Source organism: Condylura cristata, unplaced genomic scaffold, assembly GCF_000260355.1.
Source record: "Condylura cristata isolate star-nosed mole 26May11 unplaced genomic scaffold, ConCri1.0 scaffold00028, whole genome shotgun sequence".
Lineage (NCBI taxonomy): Eukaryota > Metazoa > Chordata > Mammalia > Eulipotyphla > Talpidae > Condylura > Condylura cristata.
In genome coordinates, this window is record NW_004567129.1 from 13,665,622 (window position 1) to 13,678,859 (window position 13,238).

General features: G+C 35.5%; 1 protein-coding gene across 4 annotated transcripts in view; it reads right to left on the reverse strand.

The window, feature by feature from the left end:
- Positions 1-13,238, reverse strand: part of AP1G1 (adaptor-related protein complex 1, gamma 1 subunit) — a 98,656-nt gene that overhangs the window by 45,535 nt on the left and 39,883 nt on the right. For all 4 annotated transcript variants that reach the window (XM_004690405.2, XM_012730622.1, XM_012730621.1 and 1 more), the window contains one exon: positions 10,353-10,556. In XM_004690405.2, coding sequence (XP_004690462.1) covers positions 10,353-10,553 — 201 coding nt within the window. In that variant the 5' untranslated portion in view covers positions 10,554-10,556. The remainder of the gene's footprint in view (positions 1-10,352; positions 10,557-13,238) is intronic.

Consider the following 13,238-nt stretch of genomic DNA (forward strand, 5'->3'; position numbering starts at 1 on the left):
TCTGCCACGCCATGTGGTCACCTCCGGGGCAGGCGGGAATCAAACTCATGCGGAAGTGGTCTCAGCCTCTAAGTGCTGTGCTTTAACCCGCTGCGCCACCAGGGAGGGCCAAACAAATAAAATCTTAATAAAAAAAAAAAAGAAAGAAATAGGCTTCTAGAATTTGATAAAGTTAGGTGATGAAAATCAATGTTTAAAAAACAGGAAAGAAAAATCAGATTCCAAAAGAAAAACTGAAATGCCAAGTGAGGCTGATTGATTATATATCCCTTCCAAATACTGAATTCAATTTAAAAACAATTTCTAACAGATAATGAAGTCATTTTTACAGAGCTAGCAAAAGACCTAACTACTACGGTTAATGAGAAAATCAGGAGCTAAAACTTCAACAGGAAAATCATAGCCTTTTTCAAACTGGAGGGTTTTTAATCTTTCTGTTTAATAATTTTATAAATAAAAATTCTTAGCAAAGTAAGAAAATGTTACAAGAATCAGTGCATCATCCTTATTAGTCATGCTTTTAGCAAACATCTGGCATCATACAAATCATTCAAAATTTGTTATGAAATGAATGAATGAATATGTCCTTGTATATTAATATTGTTTTCTATTTTTTAGGGTCGTTATTTTCTTTTAAATGTTTATTTTATTTATATATACAAGAACTGGTGTGTAAGCCAGAAGTGAGGGTGGGGAAGAGGGTTGGAGGATTTACCAGAGACAAAGGGGAGCAGAACAGGTGAATCTACTGAAATAAACTGCTGAGGGGAACAACAGGTGAGACAGGACAGGAGAGGTCTGCTACAGCCATGTGGGTTAGCATCTTGGTCAGGAATTGAACTTGTACTGCAGTGGTTGGCAGTAACAGCTCCATAGCCCTGAGGCTTACCCCCTGTGCCACCAGGGAGGCCCAGGGTCAAGTTTTGAGATGGTCACGCTAAAAGTCATCAGGAACTGGTGAATACAACTTGTTTTGTATACACTTGTTTAAAATTTACCTAAAAAAATAAACAGCGAAAAGAAAAACTGAAAGTTAAAGGAACAATAAATTAGATCCTTTTAACATTTCCTTTTTTTATAGCGACTTTGCTTCAAGAATAAGTGTTTTTTTGAAGGTGATAAATTTGAGGGAGGAAATAAAATGAGTTGACTGGAGATGGCAGACTCTGTCATGTTTCATCTTTAAGAATGTTTACAAATGCTGAAAAACAAAGAAAATGGTTGAAGAGAGAGAAGGTAAATACGAGGGAAGGGCATTAACTTTAGCACAGCAATCACTAAAAGTACTTGCATGAGATACAGACTGGAAGAAAAATAGTAACTGATTGAATGCATCCACCCCTTAAGTAACCACCTCAGATTACCCAGTACTACTATTCCTCATTTAAATCTATCAATACTTGAAAATCCCAAATGAAACATTTCTAAGCTACAAATATAGCATATGCTTTCAGGCACTGCGAGCCAAACAGTTTGTATATTCACATCACCAGAGAAGTAACAAAAAACAGTTGCTTTTACTCCAAGATTCTGTGAGCAGTTAAAAGCAAAAGACAAACTTGGCATAAATATTTGCAATTCGTTTCACAGGCATGATATCTTATATCACAAGATCCTGCAAGCTGTTTGTTTTGGTTTTTTTTCCAAACCAACAAGCCAATATAAAATGGACAAAGAATATGAGGATAGTTCAGAGAAGAAAAAAAAAACATGAACAAATGAAAGCGCTCAATCACCTCCTAAATTTACTAAAAAAAAAAAATAATTGAACTAGACATAAAAATAGGGTGAGTTATAGCATATGCAAAATCTGCCACAATAAAGTTGTCAGAAAAAAGAAATGCAATAAAAAACATAGTGTACTAGTATCATAACAATGCAAGGGCATTAGTGACAGGAGTGTACAGTGGCACAAGTTATAGTAAGAAAAATCTGGCCAATCTAAATCACTAGTACACAAGGCCTTCTGACTCAATAGTTTCATTTTTAGGAAATTACACTATACTTACATTCACATATGTGCAAAATAATAAACATTCCACTATAGTTTTATTTAAAACAGTAAGACTGGAAGTAAGTGTCTATTAGTAGTAAGACAGGAATTGACTAAATTATTATTCATAAACAGGATACAGTGGTGGATATACTAGCATGCCAAACAGCTGAAATATGAGGAATCCTCTTGTACTGATAGGGGCTAATCTTCTCAACAGATTAATAAAAGGAACTGTAAACAACACATTACAAGATGTATTTTAAAGAGCAAGAATATAGATATATATCCATTATCTAGAGATATATAAAACATCTCTGGAAGGACAGCCAAGGAGCAATTACCACTAGAGCCTATAGAGAGGGATACTGATTGGAAATGAACAGAAAGCAGTTTTCATATGTACTTTTGTATCTTTTAAATTTTGTAAGATGAACTATCATCTATTCCACAGACAAGTAATATTAGATTAGCAAGGAAAAATTTAAAATCACTTATAGTTAGAAAATGTTAGTATAATACTATTCTAATTAAAAGAAAAACCACATTTAGGGGAAATATCTGCCTTCCTCTTCAAAATTAAACCTGCATTTCAAAAAATAACACAATAAAAGCATTTGAGTATTGGAACCATTTTATGAAAAAGACTTTAATAAATGGGTCTTCCCTGATGGCACAAGGAGTTCAGTCAAAGCACCGTGAAGCAACCCACAGTCACTGGGAGCACGAATTTGATCCCTGGTCATGGAGCTGACTAACATGGCACAGCAGATCTCTCGTTTTGCCTGTTGCTCCCCTCAGCGGTGTGTTTCAGTAGATCTGCCTGTTCTGCTTCCTACTCTGTCTAGGGTGAATTTTCTCACCCTCTTGTACCTCTGGCCTGTACCCTAGCTCTTGCTTGTTTGCATGCACGCATGCATGAATAGATAGACAGATTAGATTAGATTAGATTGGGGAGAGAGAGAGAGAGAGAGAGAGAGAGAGAGATATCTCATACCTTATCTCCAATCCTTATCATGGCTGTCTTTTCTCTGCTGAAAGTTATTTTATATTCTTCACCTACTTTCAATTTCGCCATGTCAATGCCACTTTTAAGATAAATGCTTTTCCCACAGAAATGTTGTTCCTCAACCCTACCTTTCATCCCAAGGGATTGATTGTGGCAACTCTTTGCTACCTGCTTATATTTTTCATATTTTCTAAATGTTTTGAATCACTGTGGTTTTGTTTTGATATAGTAAACTCCTGCTGCTTACAAACCAAAGTGCTAGACAGTCTCCCTGACACACAGTTAAGGGCACATGTAAAACAGGTGGGTAAATATCATACAATAGGATATATAATGAACAGTTACACACAAGCTACTGTGAAAACAAATTAGGAACAGAGCCCACCTGGGGATAGAAACAGTAAGAAATCAGAGAAAAGGAAGGATTCTTCACTGCTTTACTTAACACTTAGTGGGACAGAAAGAAACCTATTTTGACTTCACAGGTGTGACTCCCCAATCCTGATTCTAGCTAAGAGACTTAAGCAAGTTAATTTCACAGCAAATTTAAAAGGGAGGCTCTACCTCAAGGTTTCTGGACTTGTTACATTTTTCTAAAGCACTCAAAATACTATTTTTTATTAAAAAATCATCTGGTCACCCATTAAGAAAAAACTTGCACATGTGTTAATTTTTAGAACTATTTCCTACAAAATCAAATGTAGTCAAATGCACAAGTACATTTGACTTTACAGCTAACATTTGAGCTTTATGATGTGAACAATCACCTTGAGGAAGGGATGCAGTTAAAATTTGTAAACATTAAGTGATCTGTAACTAATTGACAGATCTTTTACAAAGTTACCTTTAGTTCATTTTGAAACATCAACATAACTTTCCAGTTTATACACTAACACACTTTTGACAAGTTGCTTTATCTGGCAACAACAACAAAAAAAATAAAACCTATATCCACCAGAGCCTTTTTTTCTGTCAAGGAAAAAAAATTTTAACTAATATCCTTTTACATTCCATTTTTTTCTCTTGAGAATATTTTCTATGAACTATTTCATACAAAAATCAATGGCCCACCAATCACTTCATGAAATTTTACCATTTTATTATATTTATTTTTAATATTAAAAATTAAATTGAAACCTGGGCCCTCCCTGGTGGCGCAGCAGGTTAAAGCACTGCACTAAGAAGCTTAAGCCACTTCCGCATGAGTTCGATTCCTGCCTGCCCCAGAGGAGCTCCACATGGCGAGGCAGACCTCTCCTGACCCGCCCGCTTTTCCCTTCAGCAGTGTACCTCGTTGATCTGCCTGATCTGCTCCCCAATCTGCCTCTGGTGAATGCTCTCACCCTCCGCATCTCTGGCCTGTACCCCAGTTCTATATGAATAAATAAATCTTTAAAAAAAATTAAATTGAAACCTTCTCCATACCTATCTTACTCTCACCTCCCTTCTCTCCATTCCAGGAATAACCAAAGCTGAAAAAAATTGAGTTCACCATTGCCAGGCAATATGTCCTTACTACAATGTAGAGACTACTGCTTTTGAGTGTTTTTTAAAATTTATATAAACAATGTACTGTAAAAACATCATATTGTATTCATTATTTTTACTCAACATCACTGAGTATTAATGACATCCAGCAAGAAACTCTAATTGTTACTGGCTGTAAAGTATCACACTTGTCAATATACCTCAATGTACCTATTCTTTTTCTGGACATACAGATTGTTTCCATTTTATTCCTCTTAGAAACAATGTTGCAAAGAGGGCATAAATGTCTCTTTTTAAACAGGCAAGAAGCAGTTTGATCAAATTTGACTTTTTCAGTTTTGTTTTGTTTTGATTAAGGAAATATAACTGCACAGGTGTTAGTATGATCTTTCATTAGGAGGCATGTAATTTTTCCTGATGAAGCCTCTCGTTTGTCACATAAGGAGCACTGATATCATCAAGAGTTTTAAAATGACATTATCCTAATTCTAACACCCTTTCACTTATTAGCTCTATTCCTCTAAGGCACAACTCCTCATATACAGTTGGGTCAAAGAAGTTCAAGCTAAGTATTTCTTTTATTTACCAGTTTTCAAAAATAGTTTATTTCCTACTAGACTCCAAAATTGACCAACAGAATGTTTAATTGCAGTGTGGGGGGGTGTATTAAGTATTACACCTGATATAAACTGTTGGTATATTTCAATTAATAACAGTCATTATTTTTGTTAGGGCTCCGGTTTTTTACATTTTGAGGTATGACAGCCTCTTCATATCTCTTCATACCTCTTTTTAATATGACCTGTTTAGTCTTTCTTACTTTTGGGCACAGTAATACAGTTTAAGCTTCATCTGTATATTTCCTGCCCCAAATTTGGGATTATCCATCCTTCCAATGAGCCCTGACCCTTTAAAAGTAAAATATTATCTAGCAATCACTATCTGGGTTCAATGGCATTCAAGACAAAGATGCCTACCATCACCACTTCTCTTTCATATTGTACTACAAATACAGTATATTACAGAAGTAAGAAAAAAAGTTGAAGGATGTAAAAGCAAGGGAGCTGTCATTATTTGCAGACAACAGAATCTATAGGGCCTCTCAGACCCAAATTGGTAACATTGTGCCAGGGAGTTATAAACACAAAAAAAACCAATTATACTTTTCAACATTTATAGCATAATTATTTTAGAAATTTTAAGGGTGTCACTTGCATTAGATCTAGGGAATGTCTCATTAAGTTTCACCAAAGACATGTAAGACTTTACATAGAATACTAAAATTTTGGCGCGCCTAAGAACTGCCTTTCTACACTATACTGGTGGCAGGTAATATACTACTGTGGACAGGCAACTGGGTAAAGCAGACAAGGATGGAAACAGCAAATGCACATCCTGCTGGGGGACACCAAGGCAGCTTAGTGCTGCTATGTAAAAACATTCATCCAGTATTGTCAAATTCTTGTTTTTCTAAAAGTAACTGGGGGCCCTCCCTGGAGGCGCAAGGGGTTAAAACACAGCACTGCAAATAAGCAGCAGTTGCTTCAGTGAGAGTTTGATCCCCAGCCCTAGAGGTGACCCACATGGTGTGGCAGACCTCTTCTGACCCACCCAATGCTCCCCTCAGCAGTGTACTCCATCGATGTGCCTGTTCTGCTCCCCATTCTGTTTCTGGTGAATCCTCTCACTGCCCCTGCACTTCTGGTCTGTACCCCAGTTCTGTATGCGTAGGTAAATAAATCTTTAAAAAAAATAATGAAAGTAGCTGGAAGTCCAGATTTTTATGAAACATTCTTCAGGTTTTATACATTGGTAACAAATTTAAAACAATTTTAAGTACTGTGTAAGACAAAACACAGCCCCCAAAAACTTAGCCCCCAAGTCACCAGTTTCTATTCCTGCAATCTACCCACTTTGAATAAAGTTACTCAACTTTATTTCTAGATTATAGTTAAGCCAGACACCTGAAAGGTTATAAATTCTATGGGAAATTTATTATTATTTTTTGTTTTAGAAGTGTTGAAGTTACCCTTTCTTACTGTAACTACAAAGCTCCTAGATGAAAGACCATTGTGACCAAATCTCATTTAGAAATCAGTTTTTTAAAAAATAGTTCCAGGGCCCTCCCTGGTGGCACAGCAGGTTAAAGCACAGCACTGAAAAGCTAAAGCCACTGCAGTATGAGGTTGATCCCGGGTCCCGGAGGTGACCCACATGGTGCGGCAGACCTCTCCTGACCCGCCTGCTGCTCCCCTCAGGAATGTACTTCATCCATTGGTCTGTTTTGCTCCCACACTTAAGAAAATGATAAAATCAGTAACATTTGAGGTTTTATGTACAGAATATAAATGTTTTATAGTTATATATTGTCCTGTAAAATAAAATCAGGATTGTACCAGTTAACAGATGAAGAAATTGAGACACAGAAAGGTCAAGCTTCTTGCTCAAAAATCAGAGATAATGAGATAACAAAGCCAGAATTCACATCCAGGCAATCTGATTCCTGCAGTTGTACTCTCAAATTCTAGTAATAATAGCCATATTATGGGTTTTCCCTTTCCTTAGCTGCCTCACCAACAGCAATTACACAGTCCTAGTATTCTACATTTTCCTACTCCTAACTTTAACTTTCCATTATTTTTTTCTCTTTTAAATAGATACTGGTGATGCATGCCATCTCAAATCCTTTCTACAAGGCAGGGTTAAAAACAATCAGCTAATAAACTTATACAAATAGCTATTTATAGATTTAAACTAAATGCAAAGAATTCATAGGTTTAAAATTATACAAAATTATAAAGCAGCAAATTTCTCTTGCACTGATCTTTTTCTACGTCACAAAAAAAAACCTGCCACAGGAAGCTGTGATCAGCCTGACATTGAGTCTAGGCTGATAAGTCTAATGTTCTGGATGCAAAGCTTTGATCCCTTCAATTGTGACATTTGGGCCCCAAAGTCTTTCCCTACCAGTTAGAAAAGTGACTCAAAGACTAAAGAAAAAGAAGTTAAATAAGATTGATCTCTGATCACCTGCTTAATGTTGATTAACTGCATGATTTTAACCAAGCTGAACCCTGAATTTCAGTCTCCTCAACTATAATATGAGGATATTACCTGTATCATGGGTTTTATTATAAAGCTTAATATTTTAAAAGGTGACTTCTAGAAATTTTAAAATTTACTTGGCCCAAATTTTATTTCTATTGAACAGTATCATACTAGATACTGCAGTAAAAAGTAAAAAGAAACAGCTCAAATTAGTTATAATAATCTTTTGTTTAACCCAATGTATTTAGTATTATCACTTCCATATTTAATCAACATAAAAATAACTAGTTAAATATTTAACATCTTTCTTTCTGAACTAAGGCTTCTAAATACATTTTGCATTTTACACTTACAGTACATCTCAATTTGTACACTACATTTCCATCAGAAATACTTGAACTGTATTTAGATTTCATAAAATTTACAATTGATAAAAGATTCACACACCCACGTTGTCTAAAACAGACCTAAAAGTTTTCCAATAACCACAACATCAACTATCCCCCAAAACTGATTTCCTTTAGTATCTGGCCCAGTTGAGCTGGCAACATTTCCAGAGATCAATGGCTATAACATAAATAGTGGCTATCACTGTCAATGGTGCAAGCCTAACAAATAAGGTGTAGTTAGAAGGTAGCTGGTTCTACACATAATTAAATGGAAACGGTACTGTCGTTCAGGTAGGTGAGCGATCTAGATATGAACCTTATTTGGAGCATATTATAAAGGAAATTCCAACAGGTACGGTACCAAATTACTGATATAAGTAAGACTGTGAGTTATTCAAACACACACACACAAAAAAAAAAAACAGAATAAGGACGTGAAATTGTGATTCCTTTTCCCAACAAAAAAATCATCTTTGTTACCAAAATTTTGGTACAGTTTCCGTGAGTATCAATACTTTCCACCTAAGAATTACATGTTTATCAAATCATTAATCCACCTAGGTAGGCCTGAAAAGTATGTTTTATATGCATGTTATAGAAATGAACCCTAGATATATAATATATACATCATATAATCAGTATATATACATACATCTTTCACAAAATAAAATACTACCAAAGTCTTAAATCTAACCTACAATAACGAAGACTTTAAATTCAAATTTGTCTTTATAAAACTCCCTTGGGAGTATGTAAGTCACTATATCCATGACATTAATAGTGGTCATCATTGAGTAGAAGCATTAGGAATCCCATCTGATTAACTTTTATAGTTCAACAAAGCAGGTTTCTATTAATCTAACCTAACTTAGCTGCCTAAAATCAAAGAGCAAGAACATATGAACATCTATTTATTTTATAATAATCATACGATGTGCTACTAAATGGATAACTACCTGGAACAATAAGCATGTAATTTGTTTATAGGAGACAGTTGTTTTTGCCTGCCTAGTGCTTGGTTCTCCTTTCCTCTGATGCTAACATCTCAATTTTCCTTTGAGAGTTAATGCTTTTCCACTTTAAATCATGTATGTCCAGAGAGGAATGATGACAGCTCCTTCTTCCACTGAAGTTACTGAATTGAATAGACTTGGTAAAGTGCTGGCCATCTTTCCTGATAGATTATATCAAAACATTAACATGCTATTTTTCATGTGTGTAGAAAAACTGGAGTATAGGCAAGAGGTGTAGGGGGTGAGAAGATTCATTAGAGACAGAGTATAGAGCAAAGCAGGTGAATTTACTGAAATACACATTATTAAAAGGAAAGGTTTGCTGCACCATACATGCAATCAAACTCAGTCTAGAGAGGAGATAGCACTGAGACTGAACCCCTATGTCACTAGGGAAGCCCAATATTAGCTACCTTTCAATAATGGAAACATGGTATTTTTCTTATTTACCTAGAATTGCACATATTTGTTTGCAGTCTTTTCCTTAAAGACTATGTTGCATATAATACAAGTCTTCGGTGATATAAAAATTTAACTGCATTCCTACAAATAAAAGGAAACCAGGCCCTCCCTGTGGCACAACGGGTTAAAGCACAACACTATGAAGTTGTCACAGCCACTGCAACGCGAGTTCAATCCCCAGCCAGGGGAGTGACCCTCATGGAATGGTAGACCTCTCCTGACATGCCCGCTGCTCCCCTCAGCAGTGTATTTCAGTAGATCTGCCTGTTCTGCTCCCCACTCTGTCTCTGGTGAATCCTCTCACCCTTTGCACCTCTGGCCTGTACCCCAGTTCTGTATGTATAAATAAATAAATCTTAAAAAAAAAAAAGAAACCTTATCTCTTCTCTGAGACTCAATCAGTCCCCTTTATCATGTATGAATTAGAGGATGTCCTATATAAGCACATGTAGGGGAGAAGCAAGAGGCAGTCCTGTACCATGATCACAACAATCAAGGCATGAGCTGATTAGGACAATGTCCTTAAAATGCTTGCATACCTGGCAACCAGCTAATTATTTTAACTAAAACTATCTGTTGTGCATGTCCTCCTTAATATTGTGCACAGAGAAAATAATTAAGAAAGTATTTAGCTAACAGTTCTTAAGTAGTCATAACAGACTAGACCTTTGACAGAACAATCACAATTTACTGTTTAATTGTAGTCAATCTTTAGTAAGATAACTGCCACTGTCAAATCATGCTCTGATTCACATAATGAACAGAAAATTGATGGTAATATCATGCCTTTCCAGGTCTACAGCTTTTTCTCTCAATCTAGTTCCACAATAATCAGACTACAATGATCATTCAAAATACTACCCAACAGGAAAATATCAATACTCTCTTGTCAAAAGATTGACATTCAAATTAAGAGTATTATGGTTAGATGCAGTCTCTGCCCAGCCTACCTGTCCAAAGTGAGCAGGGTAGCCCAGCATGTGCATATATAGTAATTTTGCCACATTCCGACACCGGTATGTATTATCTTCTTCTCTAAAAGATGACCGGATCGCAGCACATTCTTTTTGGATCATTTCCCGTTCTTCGGCTTGGGTTCGGGCTGTCCGGATAGTCCGGATCAGCTCCCGCAATCTGATGGGGGCTGGCATCCTCTGGATAGGGGAAGACATTAAATAAAGATGTTCATATTTTTTATTACAAAAAACCATCCATACAACTTCCCACATAAATTTCTGATCTGATTTTTAAGAATTCACAACTAGCTAAGTCCAGCAAAGCTGAATTTTATACAGTATACAAAAATGTTAGGTATCACATTAAGTAAAGTAAGACATGGAATACATCAATAAGTAGGTGTATGAATTAGAGGATGTATCGCTAGTATCAAAATATTTTGGGAACTAACTCAACTCGAATTTCTATGAAGTCCTCAAAGTAACAAGGAAAAGCCTAAATTCAGAAAAGAGACATTTTCTGCTCAGTTATTGTTAAGTTCGACATAGTTCAACAAAGTATCAGAAGAATATTCAATATGCTCACAATCAAAGTTTAGTTCAACAAAATAAGATTAGAAGAAAGGACCAATAGGAGGAAATGTAATCTTTCATTTGCTGACACCACACGGGGGAAGGAGAGATTTAACTTTGAATCCTAATCTCACATAATACACAAAATGCAAAATTAGTCATAGAATTAAACATAAAACTAAAACTAAAAATCTTCCACAAGATAAACACAGCTGAAAATCTTTAGAAAATTATACAGGTTGAGCAAAGATATGTATGTACACATGTTTATGTATACACAGCAAGCACAAAATATACAAAAATTAATAAACTATACTTTGTAATTTGAAACTTTGTCTTCAAAAGGTGACACTATAAAAGTCAAAACAGAGAAAAATCATGATTCCTATTTGACAAAGGGTTTATATATTCAGAATATATTGGGTTGTTGGAGAAGTCATGACTTTTTTTTCCAAGCAAAAATGCATCAGGACTTTTCCTACAGTCCAATATAACTTTACAACTCATCAATCTTATTGAAAAATGGGTAAAAGATTTGAATAGATGAGTAATGGTCACATATACATGAAAAGGTAATTCACTGTCTCTGGAGAAAGCGAAATTAAAACTATGAAATACTATTCTATACCTTGGGGATGACCAAAAGGACAAGTGTTGCTGATTAACACAGAACAAATGAACTTTCATAACTATTTTCAAAGGAATGCAAATGGCTCAATTTCTTTGTTAAACAGTTTGGCAATTTTTTATAAAGACAGACATCCACTTACTTAGCATATAATTCAGCAAATCCACCCAGTATTTACCCAAGAGAAAAGAAAATAGTTATTCTCACCAAGATTTGCACATCAGTGTTCACAGAAATTCCTAACTGCCAACAGCAAGAAACCTAATGTCCACACATGGTGAATGACAGCAGTATTCCATAGAAAGGAATACTTTACAAAACAGAACAGAACCGATACCCAATATGGAAGAGTCTCAGAAATATTCTGTTCAGCAAAAGAAGCAGACACAAGAGTACATAATGTTTGGGTTTATATAATTATTCAGATATATAATTATTAGTTTACTATAAAAGAGACATGGATATTATTTGCATAATCAAAGGTTTCAGAACATCAGTGGAATGGGCAGCTTCAGAGATGCCATTTCAACTGTGCCTTACTTCAGCCTACCTAATTTCCAAGAATGTCGCCACCACTAAACAAGAACAATCATTTTCTAGAGTTTCTGTTGCCTCCATATTCAGGAAAAACTTTATTTCCAACTTTCACATTAACTGGTTGAATCTCTCCAGCTTTTCTTTCAGAGATCAATCCAACAACTGCTACTATTGTTTGCATCACTTTTCCTTGATGTTTCAGGAAGCATCATGCCTCTTTTCAGCTATACTCCTTTCAACTAATAATCAAAGAGGGGAAGAAACTTTAAAATTCCTGTCCTGCCATGACTGCCCCCCAAAGTTCTTATGCTCATACAGCAGCAGCCAACAGGAGAGACCCACAGTTGGATCTCTAGTCACGTAAGTTAAGAGTACATATAGGATGATTTTACTTACATGAAACTCTGGGAAAGATAAGTACAATCTATAATGGGGGCAAAGATTGCCTGGAGTTGAGTGCAGAGATGAGAAATGACTAGCATGTAAGAAAACTTTTCTGGGATTGCTAAGCGTTTGTGATGTGTATATATATATATATACTTCTCAAAATTCACCTAACTGCACATTTCAAGCAATGCATTTTCACTGTTATAACATAACATACCAGGATATCCCACTCCCATTAGTTCACTATGGCCATCAGTCCTCAAGTATTGCACATTAAGAATTTAGAAAAGTTACAGAAATGCAAATGCACTTACAAAAGGAGCCATACTGGTCATCTTAAGTATATCCTCAACTAAATAAAGGCACCTGTATACTGCTGTTTTATTACTTTTTAACAGAAATACTTGAAGATCTAGTATTTGAAGTTTACAAAGATTTTTACATTCATCATCTTCATTATCTCATTTGTTTCTTTAGACCATTTTGAAGTGAAGGCAAAGGTAGAGGTTACTATTACCACTTTGTAAGAAACTTGGTTTCACAACTAAGCAATTTGCTTAAGATAGTGAAGATGTTAGGTGACAGTGCCTGTTCTTAGGACTTAGAATCAGGTGTTAGAACTCAAAGGTTAGAGTTCTTTCTAATACTTCAAAAATGAACATTATATTTACATATGAAATCACAGGATTGCTAAGAGTTTGCTTCATAATACTACAGGGGGAAAAGTATGAAGAAAAAAGGCAGGAGAAAAAATA